The sequence below is a fragment of the Rattus rattus genome, chromosome 3 (assembly GCF_011064425.1).
Source record: "Rattus rattus isolate New Zealand chromosome 3, Rrattus_CSIRO_v1, whole genome shotgun sequence".
In the NCBI taxonomy this organism is placed as follows: Eukaryota; Metazoa; Chordata; class Mammalia; order Rodentia; family Muridae; genus Rattus; species Rattus rattus.
The window spans coordinates 125,485,824-125,509,545 of NC_046156.1; the positions used below are offsets into that span (position 1 = coordinate 125,485,824).

At 46.7% G+C, this 23,722-nt stretch overlaps 1 protein-coding gene across 3 annotated transcripts in view; it reads right to left on the reverse strand.

Annotated features, from left to right (window-relative positions):
• The window catches only part of Slc7a14 (solute carrier family 7 member 14), a 104,765-nt gene that overhangs the window by 37,161 nt on the left and 43,882 nt on the right, over positions 1-23,722 (reverse strand). For all 3 annotated transcript variants that reach the window (XM_032898571.1, XM_032898572.1, XM_032898573.1), the window contains one exon: positions 11,763-12,218. In XM_032898571.1, the coding sequence (XP_032754462.1) occupies positions 11,763-12,066 (304 nt within the window). In that variant the 5' untranslated portion in view covers positions 12,067-12,218. The remainder of the gene's footprint in view (positions 1-11,762; positions 12,219-23,722) is intronic.

Below are 23,722 nucleotides of genomic sequence, written 5' to 3' on the forward strand. Positions count from 1 at the left end.
TCTATTTACAGGTGAGGGAATGTCTTGGCCAGCAGCACGTCTTGGAGTGTTGATGCAGGAACATTTGCATCAGAGGAAGGTTAAGAGACACACACAAGTGCTACTGGCTGCTGATGGTTTCAGGGACTCAGTACTATCAGGACTATTGGGAATCTAGTGTCTGACCCAGACTCTGTCTGCTCAGTGCACTTCTGAAACAGAACTTGGACACTTTTCTCCCTGGGTTTTATATCTTTAATAGAAACCGTTTGCTCTGCTTCATGTCTTCCATGAGAAACAGTGAGAGAAATCTCCCACTTTTTGCTAAGCTCTTATGAGAACTGTCTCCCTTCTCGAGGCGACTGAGCTGCAAAGACCTTTGGCAGTAAGGACAGAGAGGGAGTTGAGGTGGTGACAGTTTGCTATTCTTGCTTCAAGTCCTCTTCAACACGCCCTCTTGAGGAACAGGAGGGGCCCCCTCTCCCTCTCTTTCTCCCTTCCCTTTTAAGACAGTGTCTCTCAAGGCAGCTCTGGCTGTCCTGGAATTCGCCATGTAGACCAGGTTGACCTTGAACTCAGAGGGATCTGCATGCCCCTGCCTCTGGAGAGTTGGTGTGCCCTTATCTTGTACTTCAGCGCATCTGAGGAGCAGGTGAGACCGCCAGCACGTGGAGCCACGTCTCAACTTGGATCTTCCCAAAGTCCCTTGACTTCTCAACTTCCTTCACACTGGGACAGCATGCAGGGAGGGGCTGCATGGGCCAGGGAACCTCAGTTTAGGGGTCTCGTGAGAGATTTATGTGGGTGTGGGTGTTTGTTACAGACCCTACTTCCATCTACCATGGCTACTTCCCTTACCCAGTGTTTTCTTTCTCCCCGTCTATAAAAAGACTCATTTATTTGTACTTTATATGTATGTGTGTGCCTGAATGCATTGATGTACACATGTGCAGGTACTCATGGTGGCCAGAAGAAGGCCTCAGATTTCCTGGAACTAGAAATACAGATTGTGAGTCATCTGATACAGAGGCTGGGGACCAAACCTGGATCTTCTGCAAGAATAGTTTTGCAATGCTAGCCACTGAGCCATCTCCCAGGCCCCCTCCCTTTCTACACTCCTCTGAGCTCTAGGAAATGTAAGTACACATTTTTGTGGTTTCAAGTGCAAGTGTTGCCACATGTTCATCTGTGCACTTTGAAGGATGGAGCCCATGTGGACAGTGGCCACAGGGTTCTCTGGCACAAGTGACAGACACAGGTCAGGGTTCTTCTTTTCAAAAGTCTTACATTATTAAACAATCTAAGGGCTAGGGCTGTGGAGACCACTCTGTTAGTATAGTGCTGGCCCTGCAGTCCTGAGGACCCAAGTTCAATTTCCATCCCCATCCCCAACATCCACAAATGCTGGACATGACTGTAGTGAGGATTTTGATTGCTTTAAAAACCCAGTTATGTTATATGAATATGTTTTTTATTTAATCCCAGGTGTGGGATAAAAGGCAGCTTCACAGCAGGTGATTATGATTTGCCTCGTGCTCTAGCAGGGGTGTAATGTTTGCCAGGTGCAGATAGTTTAATTTTGGGGACTTTGAAGAGGGTATAAATGAGCCCCAAGAAGGCATGTGGCAGCTGCTGCCCCTGCTACTGCCCCCCTCCCCACTGCTGCTGGTTCATCAGATGGATCTGCTTCTGCATTTGCTGTTGCCAGATTGTTGGATATTCTGACAACAAAGATTGGACTTGCCCTAAGGAACCCAAAGTCACCAATCAGCAGAAAGTAACTTATAGAGGTCTATGCCCCTTTTCCTTTTTAACCTTCTTTCTCTCCAATCTAATGTTGGGGGGTTGGAAGGGATTAGGGTGGAATAAGGCTTGGAAGGGAGGTAGAGATATAAAAACATATAAAATAGTTTAAAAATACGTCAACACATGGTGACTTGTACTTATAGTACCAGTAGTGGGGTGGAGCACCAGGATTCCTGTGACTCACTGGCCAGCCAGCCTAGCCTGTTTGGTGAGTTCCAGACTAGGAGAAACACTATCTTTAAAAAAAACAAAAAACAAAAAACAAAAACAAAAACAAAAACAAGATTTATGGAGGCCTGAGGAACGCTACTGGAGTTTGTCCTTTGACCTCTATGTGTATACACAGATGTACACTTGAACACACATAAATACCTATACATACATTCACACATATACAGATAAAATGTGAAATTATATGCTGGGTTATTAAAATCAATATCTCAAGATATACGAATACAGTCAATATTTTTCAGTGAATATCTTCTAAAATAGAAAGCAGGATCTAAGGACAGATTTTGCATATGTGTGTACATATATGTAGCAGGCCCTAGACCTTCAGCCTTGGAACCCAGCAGTAGGCAGCAATGCCTGCCAAAGAGGAGCAAAGACAGATCAAGTCAACAGTCCCAGGATGCAGTAGGGAAAGTCCTTAAATGTGCTTTTTGATAACTGTTCTTGCTAACTGAAGTGTGCCAAACTAGGATACAGTTTTTGTGCTAAAAAGCCAAGAACCATTAGCCTCAGGGCTGCATGATTTAGCCACTGGTGGCTGTAAAGGCTTTCTATTTGACTTGAATAGTCCATGTGTCCTCTGAAGGAGTACACAGACATAGACACAGACACAGACACACACAGACACACACAGACACAGACACACACACACACACACACACACGTAAATGTTTAAGTTATGAATTCATGTTTAGTTACTTTGACTTGGACCTTTCTGCCAGATCTGTGGAAGGGGCCAGTAGTGCAGCATGTCAAATAACGTTGGCAATTCCATAGTATGGGCAACACACTGTAGCAATTTCATTTTCGGTACAGAACAGTCAACACTGTCAGCATCAGTGATATATAGTAGCAATCACATTCTCTGTGATTCACAGTGAAGCCTGTGACCAGGAGGAAGGCAGAGGGAGGGCCCATTCAGTTTCTTGATGCTTTCTCCTGTCCATGCTAATGCCACTGTTAACTCTGTGGTATTTGCTTCCATTAGAACCCAGAGACCGCTATCTCCAATCTGAAGGTCGCCTTTCATCAGTCTCTATGGCTTGCACGTGCCCGCGTCCTGCTTGCTAGTATGAAATCTGTCCTTCCTTCCCACCCACTGTTGCTTCCTTAATTCATCTCCACCCGTGTGCAGCCATTTAAAAAAGTTCTGCCCATTGCTCTTTTTTTCTTTTCCTTTGATGTTCTCATTTCCTGCATCATGCAAATGGAATTTGCTGGAAGCTCTCTGATTCCCTTGAGTGGTTGTGACCCTTAGCTACTGTCCCTGGGCAAAAGGACCAGGCCAATGTTTGAAGCAGATAGACTGGCACCATCAAAGCCTTTGAGCTGCTGTGGGCAGCCGGTTAGACACAGGGTACAAAGTTCAGGCCACCGAGGTGAGGGCTGGGGCTTGGCATTCACTCTTCATCATTAGCTTTCCTGCCTCAGGCATTTATCCCGCGGTCATTTGGCAGTGCCATGCCTTGCCGATCTGTGTGTTTGCCTAACACTCTGCCATGGGACCCACTTTATTTTCCCTCAGTATCACACAAGACTTAAAATTATTACATTTGCTAGTATACATGGGTTTTGAAATAGCCTATTTGTATGTTTGAAAGTATAGCCTTTTGGAAGGGGACTATCCCTGTAGAAAAGATAATGCTTCTGGCTTTGATACCTTTAAAGAGGAAAGTACGCTGCCCTTGTACAAGGTCTACCTGCAGACATGTGCACAGGATGCCTGCCACTTTAATCTTTTTTTTTTTTTTGCTAGGGGTAGACTTGGGGCTTCAGATATGGAATCCTGGCTACCTTGTCTGCATTAAGAAGGGCCCTCACTTCATCAAGTTAGAGTGGTCATAGCAATAATAAGTGTTAATATTACTGGCCATAGTTCTGTGTATGGGCTCCATTAAGTGCTTTGCATACACAGTCATAATCTTCAAAATGGCTATGTTAATGAAACCGTTATTATATTCACTTAGCCATAATGAATCCGAGATCTAGATGGGTTACTAGGACTTACTCTAGTCTGTAAATTACATTAGTCTGTAAATTGTTTGTGTGGATGTGGAGAGGAAGGTACGTATAAAAGAAAAAGGCAGCTCATAAATAGAGGTGATTAATCCAGGGCTCCCGGCATACCCAGCTTTCCCAGGGCTGGGGGATTAATGCTCTGGCACGGCTGTAACCTCCCACCTGTTTGGGATGCTCTAGGTTAAGTGCATTTGGAATCACATAAGTTAGCCGATGGGCAGGGCTTGCACAGAGACGTCTCAGGTGCATAGACTAATTGTACCTGACCTCCAGATGCCACAGATGGGGCTTCGAGTTTGCGTGTGGGGAGATAAGGGACTCTGCTCTTTAGGTCATTCTCACTCCCGCTATAGGCAATCTAATCTGAGCTCTTCATTCTATAGGGGCGGGGGCAGACTGAGAGGTGGGATAGCCTGTCCAAGGACCCTGAGGTACTGAGGAGCACAGCTCAGTGAGACCTTGGGCGTCCTGACTTCTAGCGTAGGCTTGGTTGGCTTTGGAGTGTTCAGGATTGCTTCACGGATGATCTCTTGCTTTTCTTCACAGATGTCAAACCCTTGCTTTGTCTCAGAGGTCTTTCCTATGTTCAGTGTCAGTTCTTACCATGCTGAGTGCAGAGTTGGTGGTCTGTGTGCCCCGTTACCACTGGACTGTCCACTCTACCACGGTTTATGGAAGATGTAAAAGGAGCCCAAGGTTTCCAGAAGGAAACCAGGTTTCACCATCAGCCATTCGAGAAATGTGCAAATTTCTATTGAGATGCACGTACCTTCTCTGAACCAGTAACTGACAACCTTCCTCCAAGGCTGTCAATCAAACCTCTACAGCAGAATGCCATGAACTTCAAGTACCTTTCTTTTTGCTGCTGACAGGTGATAGAAGACACTGAGCTTAGAAGATATTTTCATGACCCAATGTGACAGAAGTTTTGACCCGCAACAGTGATCTTCTAATCAGTAGCTCAGGGAGAGCTGTGGCTGCATTCAAAGCTCAAGAGGAGGGAGGCTTCCTTGTCTGCTAGGTTTGTAGCTGAGGTTTGTGATTTGGGAGTGTGAGTCTTGTTCAACTTGCTTGGGGACAACGTCCCCAGGAGCCAAGCAGAGCCAAAGTAGTCCTATAAAAGTCACCTATTGTATCAGCCTCAGCACTGTTATCTGTAAAGTGAATATTATAATGTAAACCATGATTTGGTGGAGTTCTTGAAAATTATGTTCTGAGTGTACCCACATGTGTGTGGAGGTCAGAGGTCAATTTGTGGGAATTGATTCTGTACTCCCAGCAGGGATGGAACTCAGGTCATCAAGATTGAGAGCAAAAGCCTTTACACATGATCTATCTCAGCACTGTGGAGTTTTGTGGTTGTTGTTGTTGCTGTTGTTTTTCCTGTTGTGTCATCATCACACAGCTGACACCAGGCATATCGCATTAAAAGCCATCAAGGATTTACTTACTATGATAACCGTAAGCTGGAGCCACTAATAAACCTAGTAGGAGGTTGTGTTGCATCCCTTGTATGACATATATCCAACAGACATCACAGCAATAATAAGGGCTGACATTCAGTGAGAGTCTTAGCATGCTTTAGCCATCAGAGACCCACACATACTGGCTGGCTGTCATCCTTACTAAAGTTCCAGCTATGTATTTGGACACTGCTTTGGAGAGGGTAGGGATGTGTTCACTCAGGCATTTCCTTACTACTCTCTTAAAAGCATACTTTCCCCATCCTGGTGTGGTAAAGAAAAACAGAAATGGTATCACCAAGCACCAGTACTCCCGGTTTACCCTCAGTCTGTTTTTCCCTGGAGGAGTGAAATGATTTGTTGTGCCAAAAAACGAAATTAGAACTCATCAGAACTTGTGCGTGTGTGTGTGTGTGTGTGTGTGTGTGTGTGTGTGTGTGTGTGTATATATATATATATATATATATATATATATATATATATATGAATGGCCATGAATCCCAGGAGACTAAGGCAAGGAGATCTCTGAGTTCTAGGTCATCTGGAACACAACAAGTCCCAGATCCAGGCATGGTGGTACACACCTTTAATCTGAGACACACCTTCTGCTGGAGACCTACATGAGGACAATGGAAGAAGGAAGATTCTCTTCTTTGCCTGCTTGCCTTGTGGGACTGAGCAACTACTAGATCCTTGGACTTCCATTCACAGCTGTGGCTGACCATTGTTGGGGAGTTGGACTACAGACTGTAAGTCATCATAACAAATTCCCTTACTGTATAGAGACTACCCATACATTCTGTGACTCTAGAGAACCCTGACTAAAACAGTTGGAAAGACAGACACTCAATTAGGGCTCACCATGCTTCCTGTGTCCTTCTCCCCAGGAGTTCCATCACCACTTACGGGTGCACCTGAGGATAGGTGGAGGTGCTGAAACTCTTAAGGTTGAGAGGAGGCACACGCTATACACCATTACGTAGGTATGCCCAACCTAGGACATTGTGTCACGATGTCATCATGTACAAGTTCATGCTTCAGCACTGTATCATTGAGTTACAAAAAAATTGCAAACCCTCCTCATGCCCACTGTCTTGTGCTGGAACACATTCATTATTACTCTTGGCCACACGTGGCTATGTGCTACAGATCAGACACGTCTGCCCGGGTCTAATGCCAGGCCATATGCTAACATGCTAAGAAAAATATACTCGCTATCTTGGGATTTAAATCAACATTCCTCTGTCTCTCTGTCTCTCTGTCTGCCTGTCTCTTTTGGCACATGAGTATGCCATGATGCCTGCACAGATGTCAGAGGACAACTTGTAGGAGTTGGTTCTCTCTACCACGTGGATCCCAAGGGTGAATCTCGGGTCATCAAGCTTAGTGGTGGCAGATGTCTACCTGCTGAGCCATCCTGATGACCTGAGATTTTTTTTTAATGATCAGAAAACTGTCATCAAGTAATCAATACATTTCCAGCGAGAATGTTTCTGGCTTCCATGATTCAAAGGTGGCCTCCTGAGAAGAAAGAGTTTTGGGTCTTACAGTTTCCAGTCTCAGTTCTGGCTCTTACTAAAGAGCTGCAGGACCTACAGGAAGTTCTTTCTGACCATGGCTCTGACCAGAGCCAGTCTCCCTCAGTGGGCGGGTGAGGATGGAAGGATGCCGTGTCCACACGTGAGCTCACACACACAGGGTTCTGTGTGGCCCTCCGTGCTAGTTTTCAATCTTGTACCTTACTTTCTGCTATTAGAACTATGTTGTCAAATCCTCTATTCTCATTGTTTCAAAATACGAATCCATTACATCTTTTCAGGGCCAGAAGCAGAGTGTCTTCCTCTTGATCGTTGTCCTTAACCCACCCAAACCCCCTCCACTGACATTTACTGTCAGAGCTCAGAGCCCTGAGTCCTGTAGTCTCTCATATGTCTCACCGCGATAGCACGTCTGGTTTTCTATCCTCATTGTGTCTCCACCGTGTAACTAAAATATGTATCTGCTTGTGTCGTTGAACTTCTCCATGCCTACAGAGTAACATCTATCTAACCTCAACTTGGCAAGTGTTAGGGATTGACCACCCGAGCTGTCTCCTCAGTCCCATGAGCTCGGTTTTAATTATACCAAAAAGGAAACTATACATAAACTGAGAGGAAAACCCCACCACATGTGATGCTCTTCCCCTCCTCAGGCACATGACTGTCTCTGGGGACTTTGAGTGGCCGGACATTGTGGGCACAATAACTTGGCTTCATTTCATCCGCAGCCAAGTAAATTAGAGAAACTGCACAAGCCATCCCGCCCCCACCCACTCTCCACAGAGATGTGGGTAAGAACCAGGATGAAAAAAATGATGCTCTTTATCAAAACATACTATTAAAGGGATTTCGCAGGCTTGGCAGGGCACAGGGCCTGTGGAGTTATCAAAGAGCAGATAAGGCCACTGGACAAAAAAGGAGAGGTTGGCGACAAGCTGTTTCCTCTGATAACTGGTCCACCACCTGGGACAGGCCAGAGAGCACTGACCACGTCAGAGTGGAGCCCGGTAAAGGATCTGGGGAAATTAGTGGACCTGTAGGTCATGTTCAGTTGGAGAGAGAGTAGCTTCAGAGTGGTTTCATGTTTCACAAAGGGCTATGTAGCATGGGGAATGGAACTACATGGCCAAAAAAATTCCCTAGGAGAGCCTGCCTGCTGTATGAGAGACTCCTGTTAGCAAGCTCCCTCTCCATGTGGGTCCTAGCTGTGGCAGATCATAGCACCCCACCCAGCCACAGCTGAATTAGAATTTCAGGTCATATACTTTGGACATTAATATTTTAAAATATAAATAGACAGAAAATAAAGGAAGAGCCACAAATTAGGAGAAAACATTTACAAAGCTACATATGTAAAGCCAGGCGTGACTGTTCACACTTTTAATCCCAACACTTTGGGATGCAAAGGCAGGAAGCTCTGTGAGTTCAAGGCCAGCCTAGTCTGCATCATGACTTCCAGGCCTATTAAGGCCATATAAGACTCTGTCTTAATAAAACAAAACTACACATTTAATGAAACATTTGCATTTAGAATATATAGGAAAAAATGGACCTTCATGTAGCCTACACTGGCTTTGACCAAGAAGTGCTGCTGTCAAAAGGGGACCAAATAATGCTGTGCCCTTGACTCCCCTCCCCCCAAAAAAACCCCTGTAAACTAACCAACCATTTCTTTTTCTCTATTCATTAGCTAGATTCTGGCATTTAGTTAAAATAATGAAAATAGAATAACAGAAATACTATATATGACAGCAGGTACCTACGACAGAGTTTCACACAAAACAACTTATTTAGTGCAGAGTGCTGGGCATTGTACCAGTAGGTACTTCATTTAGATCTCTCGGCAACCGAGAAGATAATTTTATTTCCATAATGGGGGAACTAAGACCTAGAGAAGTTACAGTGCTTGCTTCAAGTCTCCCAGCTAGATAGTAGTTTAACCAGATTCCAGGTCTAAACTCAGTCTTACTGGTTTCATACTACTTCAGATTTCACGCATAGTTCCTCTCTGACGTCACTTCCTGCCTTTAACCGCACTGTATTTTTATTCCAGTATTCCTCCGATTTCATTGAAATCTGCAGTTTCCACTCATCTTACCACTTTTCCGTTTATACTGATCGTTACTAATTTTTGTTTGCATACAAAACAGTGAGCGTAGCTGTAACATTTTTCCCGTGACCAGTCAGGCCCCCCGCCCCGCCCCCGGCATTTTGCGCATGCGCAGTTTGCTTCTGTGCAAGCGCCCCCCCCTCCCTTTGTCTCATTGTTCTTTCCTCTCTGCTTGGGACAAGCTGAATCCTGTTGTTCCAACATTGTCTGTACTCCATTCTTATCACCCAGCAGTGACTATTGCTGGAGATAAACGTACCAGAAGGTAGAGACTGGGCTTCCTGGTGCTGAGTAGGCTTTTAATTACAGCCAAGAGAGAAGGAGAGACAAGTATTACCAAGGGCGGGGATGGAAGGGAACTGGACTATTGTGGTGTGGAGAAGCAGGGAAAGGTTGGTTAACATCTAAGTGACATGGGGATGAGAGCGGGGAGGGGAATGAGATAGCAGGGAGGGGACATTTGTGATCAGAGAGCACGGCAGTGCCAGACCTGACTGGAGAGACCCACTGTAAATCTGATAATATCTGCACGAGCTATTTTGGTTTTGGCTCTGGCTGAGGCTCTGAAGGATCGTGGCTGGCCTCAGCCGGAGGATGAGTCAGTCACTGAGAGAGGAGAGATGCTACGGATGGGACCATCTGGAGAGGGGGGGGAGGCAGGCGTTTGTCTTCTGGAGCCTGGCGCAGTGGTGAGGAGAAGCTGGGGAATGCTTGACAACCGACTCCATGGCAAACAAAAACAGCAGAAACAGAAGCCCCACCACAGCTGACCTCAGGTCCACAATCTGATGTCACTGATTGTAAAGTTGGAAAGGGGTGTGGTCTGCCAGGACTGCAAACTCGCTCCCACAGAATACTGGCTGGGTGAATTCTGAGCTCTCCAGCTCAGCAGGGAAGAGGTAGATATACAGTGCTGTGGGCACTGTATATCTGAGTGCTGAGTGCTCCCAGGATGCAATGGCTTTCATATAAAGGATGATTTGCATACAGCAACTGTCTGTGGCCAGCCGTTTCAAGCTTCTGTTGCTGTGACATAACCCATGGGGCTGGACTGTGAACTGAGATAAACCTGCTTCTACCTTGAGTTGCTTTTGGTTAAGGCATTCTATTACGGCATCATAAACCAGGACATTCCCCCTAGCAAGATGCTGTCTCTTCCGCCATCTCCAGTCAGTTCTATAGTGATAATTCTTTTAGGGGTATGAGTCCGTGGTGAGTAATCTCCGTCAATAAAACTTGGGAAGAATTGCAGTCGCCTTACTTGTTCCAAGTAGCCAGGTAATTCTTTCATTCATGTGAGAAACTCATTTCAGTTTAAAGGAACAGAAGTCCTTTAATCTGCATAAACCCAGGTTATTAGAGTCTTTATGCAGGAGAAAGGGTGATTCCAGGACAGGGGGATGTCTAGGGAATACAGCAAGGATGTCCCAGTGGATCTTTTCTTACTAAATGAAAAGGGTCAGATAAGAGCCAGTATGTTTGTGAGTTTGTACTTTCTCTTGCTCCTTTATGAATGGAGGCTAAATATTAATAGGGAAGAATGATACTATAGGGATTTTCTTGTGATGCTGTGCATAAGTCACAGAACTCCTGCCTATATTAGAATAACCTTCCTTTCCCTTCTCCCTCTGTCTCTCCTTCCTTCCTTCCTTCCTTCCTTCCTTCCTCCCTTCCTTCCTCCCTCCCTCCCTCCTTCCTTTCCTTTTTTCTTTCTTTCTTGTTGTCTGTTGACCTAACTCTGGAACTCTGGGGAGATACCATGGCCCACAGGTCTAGAGAAAAAGAAGGAAAGCAAGAAAAGCAATTGGAGAGCCGTCCCACACTTCACCAACATGTAGGTCTCGGCATCCTGCTTTTGGAAGAGTTGTTTACCCTGCGTCAGGGGAGAGCAAAGGCTGCTGGGCTCCCTGTAGGTGATGCATTCACTGAGGCAGCCGAGGAGGCAGCGTCTTTTCTCTACAGCAGCCCTACGTCTCCTTGCTTGGCTTCCTCCTCCTTGTGTCCCACTGCCATCTTGAGGCTCGTCAACTCCCAGGCGCGTCAGAGCAACTGCCTTGCTACTCTGCACAGCCTTTGCTACTATTCTGCACTAGCTGTGTGGTCCGTTTCTCCCCTAGGGGATCCAACCTGCCTGCCAAGGAGAGGGAGAGTTAAAACGGAAACAGAGTAACTAGAACACAACGGAGAGTGAGAAGCCGGGGGATCAGAAGGCACTGGAATAGTTGCTTGTACTGAAAGCCACAGAAAATGGAAGCTGTTACAATCAGGGCAAAACCTGGTCTCCTATCTAGGATTGGAGACCAAAAAAGTAAACAAGCCGTTTCACTGCCCCAGGTACAGTTCGTTACTAACTATTATAAAAGAGGGCTGGGGAGATGGCTCAGAGGGAAGGGTGTCTGCCAATCCAACTGTCAGCATGGGTTCCCCAGACCCATGGTGACAGGGCAGAACTGACTCACGCAAACTGTCCTCTGACCTTCACACACAGGCTGTGGTGTATGCCCCCACAACACACAAAATAAATAAGAATAGTAATAAATACTCTGTAAGGGTGGGGTGAGCAGCAGCCAGGGCAGTGAATGACCTTGCTGAGGGACCCCTTCCCTGGACACATACCTGATAAAATAGATGCGACAGCAGCGATAATGAATGACACGATGACCCCAGGTCCTGCCATCTCCTTGGCCACCAGGCCGGACACCACATACATGCCCGTGCCTACACAGCTGCCGACTCCGAGAGAGATGAGGTCTACAGTGGTGAGCACCTGGGCTAGCTTGGTACCGTGCGCTGAGGTGGCCCCAGTTCCCTCCAGCATGGACTCCACCGGCTTGGTGCGCAGGATCCGAGAGTGCATTGCATACCAGGCAGCCCCCCACTGTACCCGCCGGGGGTCCAGTGAGGACAGAAAGCCACTCATCTTGAACAGTAGCGTTGCAGTGAAGGCTTGCGGATGGAAAAGGACTATGGAAGCCTCAGTGGATGATTCTGGAACTCATGGAGCAATTAGTGCTTGTCCCTTTAAGAAAGGCCCAGTGGGAGCCACGGCAGCCTGGTCTTGGGCATGAACGTCTGCAAGAGAAACAGGAGAAAGAAGATAAGAACTGTGGGGACAAGCCGTGACTGGGAGACACATTTGGCATACCGCCATCAACAGGATCGAGACCGTCCTTTGTTTTTTTAACATGTGTTCTCTCTCTGAGTTTCCTTCCAGTCCTATATGACCACTGGAAGCTTGTCTTGTGTCTCACAATCATCTCAGAGCCTGGCTTATTCTAGCACTGGGTGTGGGTCATTTTCCTTCTCTGTACTTCAGTCTCAGTAGTTCAGGGGCTGATAAGAAGGGGTTCTGAGGAGACTGGTGTTCCCCCCCCCCCAACCTTTGTAAATTCCAACTATTCTTCAAGGAGTTTGATTTTCTCCAGGAATCTCTTGATCGGGGAAGGGAAAGTTTGGGACTCTGGTGTCAGCTGCAGGGAGAGTGTATCTACCAGAAAGATATTCCACACAGTTCTGAGGAATTGCCAGACCACCTCCGGAGAGACTGAGGGCCAGATTTTGACACTGGGACCACACATTGACTAGGGATGCTTAGCTCTACGTATCTTTAAAATAGTCCCCTGACTTAGTCTCATGTTAGCCCTGACGATGGGCTTGGAAGAGGGGCTCACTTAGCCCTTTGCTTTCCCAGCATTGCCACACTGAATAAATTTGCCCTTCTGGTTTAGCCAGTAGCTTGTCTCTTTCGCTTGTCCATTGTGTTCCTGGCTTTCTATTGCTGTGATATGATATCCTGACAAAAGCAACCCAAGGAAGAGAGGGTTTTCTTTGACTCTTGGTTCCAGAGGGGAGAGCCCATCACGGTGGGGAGGCGTGGCATCAGGCATTGGAAGCATATCATTGGTCAGGCTTTCAGTTACAGACAGGAAGCTGACAGGGAATCACCTGATAGGAAGCAGGGCAAGGCTGTAACATCTCAGAGCCAATTGGTGTACTTCCTCCAACAAGGCTCCACCTCCTACAAGCTCTATAATCCTCCCATACGGTCCCACCAGCTGGGCATCGAATGCTCAAATCCGTGAGCCTAGGAGGAACATTTCTCACCCAAGCCATGATACCCATGGAGGACAGGTGGATGAACCTTGTTCATTAGGGCTGCCAGGAGCTAGGCTCTGACGCTACCACTCCGGCAACAAAGTCATTTGCTTAGTGTTAATGTAGGTCAGAGCATGCACGTAAGGAGCTGAGGACAACGACTGGGTCAAAGGAAGCACTCAGCTGCCTCAACTCCCACTTACTTCTTACTTGGCTCTGGCACGATTTGAGCTGTGATGCGGAAATATTGTGAACACAATATTCTCATTTTAAAAAAACAATAGAATGTAAAACTAGATCTAAGCTTTTTAAGAGGGGCCATGGGCATGCCACGCATGGGGCTATTTTGAATTTAGCTTTCAGATAAAACAGAAAATGTCTCTGGAAGATGTCACATGGTGTTTTTGAACGTAAGCCCCTTGACAATGGTGCTCTGAGGCTTAATAATGAACTGAAAAGTCTGCTCGCTGCGTCAGCATGCAAGGTCTTTGGATGGTCTTAAAATATAAGGATGTCGAAACTTCCAGGAAAGCAACTCTGGAATAAGTTAAATGGGGGTCGTAATCTGATGCGTTTGGAACTTAAGAGGATTGTTCACCCTCTGAGAAGACTGAGGTTCCCGTGGCCGTGCTGCTCATGGAGTCATGACCCTCACATGCAGCCCCTTCTATGAGCTGGCTGTTGAGAAAGAGCATATCTTGAGTGATGGTCACTCATTATGTTGGTTAGCTGGTTTGGTCATCTTGACACAAACTGGGAAGAGGCCACCTTAATGGAGAAAATGCCTCCATTAGATTGGCCTGTAGGCAGGTGTGTGAGCAGTTTCTTCATTGGTGTTTGATACAGGAGAGCATTGGTGTAGGGAGCCCCGCCCACAGCTCTCGAGGCTGCTTCCTCGGAAATTCAGAAGGTTATAAGATTCTAGAAAGAAAATTTGCAGTACGTGAAACATTGATTCCAAGCCTAGGCTTCTTTACACAAAGTTCCTGCTGATGTGATCCACAAGTGTTACTAGTTTTGAACCAGGGTGTCGCTAGGCGGTGTGGCTGGTGTTGAAGTTGGCAGTTCTGCGTCCTTGTCCCGAGTGCTGTGATTGCAGGTGTGTGTGTCCCGACACCCAGCCTGCTAATATTATTAATTAATACTACTTAGCACTTAATGCTGTGCTTATCTCTTCCCGAAGGCTTTGCAAACACTGGGTAATTAGGAGAATCAGGTGAAATGCACTAGCTTAGTTCACAGGACTTGGTGACAACCCTTCCGGTTTAATTTACTCTAGGAGCCTAGGGTCTGGATTGTGCTCCTTCTCTGTCAGCTCCAAGTTCTGGATACAAGCCAGCATTCCTCAGGAACTTGTGAAGCCAGTACTCCTCAAACAAAGGAGCCATTCTTTATGACCAGTAGGAGGGACAAGCACTCATCTGTAGTGGCTATCAGTGGCTATCAAAGCACGTGCTACCTGTTACACATTTCAGAGCCCATGATGGTATCCTTGGTCTTCTCGTCAAGATCCCAGTTCAAACTTCTCCAGCTCATGGGCTCCACCCCACCCCCAGCTGCTCATTCCTCCTTACAACCCTGCTATTTCAGCTGGGCTCCTGGTTGCCCACCCCTGGTCCTCTTTGTGTCTTCCTTTCTCGTTCCCCTCCTCCTGCCCTCATGGCCACGTCCAATCTGCTGACAGTGTACGACTTTCTCTCTCTGCTCTGGACTCTTCCTTCCAGATGCCTCTGGTTGGCCTCTCCCTCATACTTACAACAAAAACCTTCCCCTCAATGATACTTTTGAGTGGCCATGTGGTCAGTTTATACACTACTCCCCTTAAAAGGACAATATAAGCCGTTTGCCTCCATTTTAAGGACCAGGCCTGCTTTCAAAAAAGGCCATAGGGCAGCAGCTTCAGGAACAGACAGTAAGTCCAGAAACTTGGTCATAAGACACAAGCTCTAGGAACAGAGCATAAAATTCAGAACAAGACCATAAAACCCCCTCCCAAAGAACAGCCTGGGGAGAAACACAAAAATGGGGAAGTATCTCACCTCAGAACGGGTCATCTGCACTGGGCAGCCTATCTCAGCACATGGTTGAACGTTCATGACAGGAACACAGACCACTGACCGCCTGTGACCCCCTAACACTCACCAATAAAATTTTAGATTACCTAATCCTTCTAGAGAGTTCCAGAGTTCCCTATAAGAAGGCCTGGGTGCCTTCGTCTGGGGTCAACATTTGAGATAATGGCTGACTCCCCACATGCAGGTTGTTTTTGCAGAATAAATGCTCTTTGCCTTTGCATACTGAATCTGGGTCTTCCTTCAGTGATTTTCAGACCCTTATACCCTTCCCTGCCGGCTCCTCATCTCCCCTTTCTCCTTCACCCATAGCCCTCTTCTCTTCCTCATCCTCATCTTTCTGTGTCTTCTTTCCTGATTAGCGAAGCAATGGGAGCCACTGCTCACAGGGCACTACTTTGGACTCTTAGAGGAGAATGAGGGTGGAGGCATGTCTGTGGCTGCACTCCTAGTCAGAGGTGTACTGCTGTGGCAGCCGTAGCAGACCAGGACAGGCTGCGATGGAATGAAAACAGGGCAACAACACCAGTTGACATGCCAATGTGGACATGGAAAATTTCACAAGGCCCCACGCCTAGAGGAAGATCTACAGTCAATCAATGGCTGCTGGGAGAGAGAGAATCAGTGTTCTCCAGGAGCAGCCCCTGGCTGCCTAGCCAGTCCTGTGGTCAGCCCTAAACATGTACATACAAGCAACACAATGGACTTAGTAGGCTATATGTGTGTGTATGTATGTTGCAACAGCAGCTTAACTGTAGCAACAGATGCCAGAGGAAGCAATGGAGGCAGAAAAGGCACAAGCCCCTGTCCAGGGTCTTCAATAGGTCTTGCAGGGCCAGGGCTTGGGTACTGACTTAACCTGATGAAAATGCACAGGGGTCAGTCTGCTGAAAGATCTGCAATGTGGGATTGTCTCTAAAGACACAATGAGGCCACTGGATGACCTCATTCAGTGAGCACCAGGAGGCTGTGGCTTCTCTACCCATTCACTGCAGCTGCTATGCAAAGTTTAACATGGAGGGAAAGCCATTAATAAGAGACCCAGAGGTGGAATCAATCCCTCTTTGGGAATTTCACAAGCATAGTCCAAGGAGTAAGTGTAGTTACTACCCAAACTGTTAGCTGCAGAGTGCTGTGACCTAACACCACAGAGCAGCATCTGGAAGGGGGGGCAGGTGACTGACAGGTGACGTCAGCTTTGAGCAGGCCTGAATTTTAGCTAGCCAGGATCACCCTCATTTGCATAACTCTGATTTATATGGCTCTTTCTTGCATGGCAGAGATCTCACAGTGGAAATGACAGGGGTGGTGCCTGTCACTAACCTTCCAGGACTGTAGTCCCCCAAATTCAGACTGTTTTTCTTTGAATGATGTGAATTACATACCAGGGAATTACAAACAAGAAAACTTTCCCTAATGACAAAAGTACTCCTTCCAAGCAGATGCCCCTGACACCCTCCATTTTCCCAGCCTATAGGGAGTTCTTTAACTACTGCTCAGCCTGCTTTGGTCTTGAAGTGTACTGAATAAACTACTCTCTCTCAACTTTTCTCTGGCTGTGACCCTTTAATACAGTTCCTGCTCCAAGTTTTGTCTCTGTATCTCCTTCTATGAATATTTTTGTTCCTCCTTCTAGAAGGACTGAAGCATCTACACTTTCATTATCCTTCTTCTTGAGCTTCATGTGGTCTGTGGATTGCATCTTGGGTAATTCGAACATTTGGGCTAATATCCACTTATCAGTGAGTGCATACCATGTGTTTCTTTGTGATTGGGTTACCTCACTCAGGATGATATTTTCTAATTCCATCCATTTGCTTATGAGTTTCATAGTCATTGTTTTTGATAGCTGAGTAGTACTCCATTGTGTAGATGTACCGAATTTTCTGTATCCATTCCTCTGTTGAAGGGCATCGGGTTCTTCCCAGCTTCTGGCTATTATAAATAAGGCTGCTATGAACATAGTGGAGCATGCATCCTTGTTATATGTTGGAAGAGCTGTGTTTTCTGATGTCCTCAGACAACCCTTGTGAAAAGGTTGACCCCAAAAGGTTCGTGACCCCCAGGTTGAGGACCATTGTCAATGCTGCGCTAGAAAGGGACTTTGTAAGCCATGCTGATGTTCTCCCTGTTACCTTGGTGGCTGGCCCGTCTGCATACTACATTTAGTTGAAGAATTATCAGTTCTTTTGTTGATGGTGGGCTGGACAGGGGTGTAAAGGGTATGGTATATAAAGTGTGTAAAGGACTTTACACAGTGTCAAATGTGCAGGGTACAACTGCTACAGCAAGAGACTGGTAAGCAAAGTACAATTCAGTCACTAATGGAGAGGCTGACACCCATTCTCAGGCTGTTGAGGGGTGTAGTTGAGTGTTTCCATCTTCAGAATCCTTTGTAAACAGACAAACAAATAAACAGGAATAAGGTTGACGCCCAATGCCCTGGGTCAGGCTTAATGATGTATCATGCCACAGGGGGTTCATCAGCAGGTCCTTCCTGTTTCCTGTCTTGTCCTGTCCTGGGTAGGTTGGTGAGATCTCTTGTCAGCCTGCCTTTGCCAGTGCTGCATTCACTGCATAGTCTACACTTGTTCCCTGGAGACCTGTCCTGTCAGCCCTGTATCAGACACTGTCAAAAGAACATTAGAGAAACAGACCAGCCTCATCAGGGAGGGAGGCAAGAGCCTCGATTTGCATTCCATACTCTTGGTTACAGGAAATGCTAATGACAATGTGGATGATTAAGTAGAACAAAGGGTGAAGGTGGCAAGAATTTCTTCCTGGCTCAGTTCCCTTCAGGCAATTCCTCTGAGCTTGGTGCAAACAGGGGTTTAGGGATATTTCCTTTCTTGGTAGGAGAGAACAAAATGTGCAAAAGGAAGCAAGCTTCTAGGTGACTATTGACAATATCCATATTCATCAGCCACAGATTATGCTAATCAGACGGTTGTTGTTGTTTTTGAAGCTTCACTGCTGTGGTCTTTCCAGGATGAGCAATAAAAAGATGTTGTGCTTTCTCTAGCACTTGAATTCAATGTTCTGAAAATACTTCACAGCTATAACTAAGGCTTTCGGAGCCTGGGGAGAGAGAGAGTCATCCTGGTTTTCCTCCTCTGTTTGCCTATTTGTGGCTCCAAGTCTGATGACGCTAAAATCAGGTTTGTTTCAGGACAGAGATGACTATGGTTCAGACGTTTGCTTGGTAAACAGGCTATAGGTTACTTTGGTGACTATGAGAGAAAGAAAACTAACAAAACAGTAAACAGCCAAAACCCTATTCTCACCAGGCTTTCCCCCGTGGTAGGGATTAGGTAAATACTTTCATGACCGTCTTTGGGGGGCACATCTGGGTAGTGAGGACAGGGGTCTCTGGTGACAGAGGCTGCCCCTTCGAGTGGCTGGCCTAGTACAGCTATTACAGACAGAGATTTTCTAAGCCATGTCCTCAAGCCAAATGGTATCACAGTCAGGAGAAAGCTGCCTGGTTTGCCCCACACCTGCAGGCCTGAAGACCCCTCTGAGGCCCCTTGCACCTCTCTAGTTCTGGGTCTAGGGCTAACCTTCCAGCCTCACAGATTCTCCAAGGGGCCGAGGTTCCGGCTCCTGACTAAGGCTGCAGCCTCAGGTTTCAAATTTCAGCTTTGCCCTCAGTTCTGCTACCTCTAGAATGGGACAGTGCTGGTGGCCAGCTCACAGCTGGGCTGAAGAACAGAACAAACCATGAAGTCTTCGGTGATGATTCATCTTGTCAACTCTGCCATCTGCTGTGAATCCTCATGCTCCTTTTGTCCCCTTTACAGACCTCACTCCCATGTTTCCTTCCCCGGGTGCTCTCTTAGAGCCCTTGGCCTACCTGCCTCCCAGCCCTCATTCAGGACGTTTTTCTGTAGAAGCTTCCCAGGTTTCTCCTGGTTGTAGACTGCACAGCACGCTATTTACTCAAGGGACTCAAGTAGCCTTGTGCAGCCACACCTGCAGGGACCAGCTTCTATGTTTCTTCATCATATTAAGGGATTAGGGTGGAGAGTGAGGTCATAGGATGGCCACAAAATGGCTGCCAAGTCTGAAGACTCCAGTTTCCGCAGAACTCACCTGATAGTAGGAAAGAACTGACACCCACAAGTTCTGACCTCAACACTTGTGCAGTGGAACGTGCATACCACACCCCCCCACACACACATGCACACGCGCGCGCACACACACACACACGCGCGCGCGCGCGCGCACACACACACACGCACGCGCGCGCACACACATTAAATAAATACATGTGCCTTAAATTAGCATATAAATTATCTGCATGTACACCTGCATGCCAGAAGAGGGCATCAAATCCCCTTGTAGGTGGGGACAAGTTACTTGGTGGTTGCTGGGAATTGAACTCGGGACCTCTGGAAAAGTAGCGAGTGCTCTTAACTGCTGAGCCATCTCAGCAGCCCCATGAGCTACAACTTTAAGACAGTCGCGTTCAGATTGGGCACACCAACGCTTAGTATGGTGGATAATTTTGGTCTACAAGAGAGTGATTAGGAAGATGTATTGCCTGTTTTGTTTTTTGAGACAGTGTCTCACTATGCAACCTTTGGCTGGCTTGGAAATCACTATGTAGACCAGGTTAGCCTCAAACTGGACAGAGATCTTCTTGCCTCTTCTGTCTCTCAAGCACTGGTACTAAAGTTGTGTGTCAACATTGCTAGACTATAAGAGAAATATTTTTGATTACTCTGGCCGTGTGTGTGTGTGTGTGTGTGTGTATTTGCATATGAATGCATACACGTGTGTACTCATATGCATGAGTATGAACAAGTCCTTCCTAAATTATGCTATGTTGGTGCCTGACAGGTTCATCTGAATGTACACTTGGTTTCAGTGCTGGGCTTCCTTTTTTTCTATCAATATTCCTAATATACCTTTGCTAGGTGCTTAATTCATCAAACTCACATGAAAAGTTTTTCTGATTATCTACCATATTATTTAACAATGTGCTACCTCTATATTGTTCACAGAATCTCAGAAACAACCAACTCTGTTTTGCTTAGAATTCCTTTGAAGGGATTTGAATGGCGGATTCCCTGGGCAGCTCTGTGGAAGAGGCAGTGCCATTTTAGCTTCCTGTTCAGTCCTTTCAGTTTCTTCCTCTGTTTCTAAAAGTCACTGGCTGGCTAATCAGTGTTTGCAGCGATGACAAGCAGCTCCGGGTTTGGCTAGATTGGCTCCTGATGGGAATCTATTCAGAACTGTGGATTTTGAACAAATCTAGACAGTGAGTGTACGCCACCAAGTCATCTTATACCAAGAGTCAGACTGAAGGAAACATCTGCCCATGACGTGTCCTGTTCCCGTGGCAATGAGATGTGCCTCTTCTGGCATTTTCAAGACGCTCTATTAGCTAGAAACGCCATCTGACCAAGCTCTAAGTTGGTGGGTGGGATGGGTTCTCTAAGAGAGTCACGGTGTTCTTCTAAAGGACGATGTGGTGAATGTAGCTCTGACTACGAACAGGGCTCAGTAATGGATTCTTCTTTGATTTATTTATGAACTTATTTTAGGTCTCATGTAGCACAAGTTGGCCTCAAGCTCACCAAATAAGCCAAGGATAGCCTACTGTCTTCACTCAAAAGCTCTGGGGTTGTAGGCGTAGCGTATACCACCACACCTGTATTTTTCCTTTGAGTCTAATTCCTGCTCCTCTACCCCCACAGACTGCGACCCAGGAATAGACAGAAGCCTGTTTATAGAGGACCTCCAAGCTTAAAGAGAGCCTGCTGTGTTCACCCCTGAGGATCCTCAACGAATTCCATAAAGATGTAATCATCGATTTCCTTTAATGGCCAGCTTAAACTAAAAGCTTATCGGCTCCAGACACTAAGCAGAACAAAACAAAACACAGCCAGTCTACCTTTGTTTGTTAAAAGTAAATAATTCTCAAAGGATGGGGGTGGGAGTACTTCTGAGGACAATTCATCTTCATGTGGTGTGAGACAATATTCCTTATGGGTTTCCCATTATGCCCAGTTCATCAGTACTCTAGGGTGGACCATGTTATCTTAATGCTTCAAGAGAAGCCCTGGCATCTTTCAGGAGAAGCAAGCAGCTTGGTTAGAGATCTGGCCTTTTGGCAGTGAGGGGCTGTAGTCTCCTCAGATGCCTCACAGTCTGATATCAGTCTCCCACCATTGCCCTCCCCAGGGTTCAGGCCTCCGCTGGGCCACACATCCCTGCACGTGGCCACAACCTGACGTCACCTTCCCCTCCCACTGATACCAGCTCCAGGGTCTTAGAGCTCTCACCCATCATGTGTTGGTCACTGCAGATGGCAGCTAGAATCCAGAAATGAACAATTTCTCCCATTTCGCCGGAAGACTAAGCTTTTTTTTTTTTTTTTTTTAGAAGAGACAAACCACACAGGAAGTCACTTAATCTTACAGTGTAATGGATTTGGGAATCTATATTAGAATAGCATTGCAGAACTGTTTAATGAAGTCCTATCATGTACTTAAAAATAGTTATGATGCACATCAATTGCTGTATGATGTAGAATACCAGAAATTTACACAAAGGGCTCTGGGGCCACAGGCTCTGTTTGTCTTTTAGATTCTCTCATTGTCCTGACAGCTGGAAAGCAGGTTAGGACCAAACCTATTGAAAACTCCCTTTCTGTCTGTCTGGATTGATTGGGGAGAGCCAGCAAGAGATCAGGGGGTGGGGAGAAGGAGGCTGCATGTTTGATCCTAGCAGTCCCTTCAGCGCAGGTGTGGCCAGATCCACCCATTAGACCAGGCTTCCTATTAGGTGGCTCCACATATCTCCTCTCCCCCCTCCCCTCCCTCCCCTCCCCTCCCTCCCCCTCCTCCTCTCCTCTCCTCTCCTCCTCCCTCTCCTCTCCTCTCCCTCCTCCTCTCCTCCCTCCTCTCCTCTCCCTCCCCTATCTTCTTCTCCCCTCCCCTATCCTCTTCTCTCCTCCCCTATCCTCTTCTCCTCCCCCCTCTCTCTTTCAATCACATCTCTTCCCTCCCTCCCTCCCCTCCCTCCTCCTCCTCCCTCCCTCTCCCTCCTCCTCCCTCTCCTCCCTCCCTCCTTCCTTTCTTTCTCTTCTTTCTTCTTGTGACAGAATCATCCGATATCTGACCAAACTTCTTTGGTCCTTCAACTTGGACTCAATACTACCGACTCCCCAAGAAGTGTCAGAGCTCAGAGCCAGACTGGAAACCTGACTCTCAGTCTCTCTAGTGTGCTGATGGCCATTGTTGGACTATCCATCCCATATTGTGTAAGCCAATCCAGTCTCTATCCTCTCCCCCCACCTGCCTGATATAGTGACTTTCTTCTTAATGTAATTCTGTAAGTTCCAAAGTATATTTTCAGGTGATGCCCACAGTGCAGGTGATGCCCAACAGTGCTCCTTTGTACTCATGAGATTTAGTGGCCATTTTGAAGTAACAGGATCAGAGGATGTTTGTGGTAGAGAGGCGTTCAGATTGCACCTTTACACCACGTGTCACCTCAAATCCCACTGAGCTCCAGATGCCAGCTTCTACCCACCTGGGCTCTATGCCCATCCCAGCATGTCCTCACACCAAGTCAGGAACACCAACTGGACTCCTAAGACACTGAGGAAGGGTAGACTTCACAGAAGCTATTCGACAACAAAACAGAGAAATGCTATCACGAACCCAACGGAACCCATTCCGTGAGCTCCCACTGATGCTCACGTGTACTCAATGACTTGAAACAGTCCAAGGCTGTCAGTTTACAGTTCTGGGTCTTCAGGAGTCAGCAGGCAGTCTGTCTCCTTCGAGTTTCCAGCTTGGAGCACTTAAGCGTCACCTGTGTTCCTTAACTTGTGGTCCTTCCACCATCAAAGCTGGCAGCACAGCATCTCTCTAAACTTCCTTCTCCTCTCTTCTCCTCCCCTGCCCTTCTTCCTCACTCAGTGTCTGATTCAGGGCACTGATCATGCCTGGCAAATGTTGTTTTACTAAACTGTATCTCCAGCTCTCAGGGGTAGCCCAGGCTGGCCTGAACCTCTCTGAATCCTCCAGTCTCATCCTCATTGGCACAGTGATTATTGTCAGGGTCCGTCACGGTTGGCTCATGGCCTTTCTTATAAGACCTTGTGTACATGTCATGGCCACTCTATCAGCCTACCTCAAGCTCTCTGACTTACCATCTCTGCAAACTCCACCTTATTATATGAAGTAGCAGTTACAAATTCCTTGAACTAGGACATGAATGTCTATGGGGATGGATGGGGGGGCGCTTTGCATCTGACATGCAAAAGACCCACTCTTCTAGGCATCTCTTTCAAGCACTGTTAGGCAAATTGGCATCTTCTTCTCTCTCCTCCCTCTGCATACAACTGAACCCATTCAGCCTTTCTCTCTCTATTTTCTCCAAAATTTTGCTTGC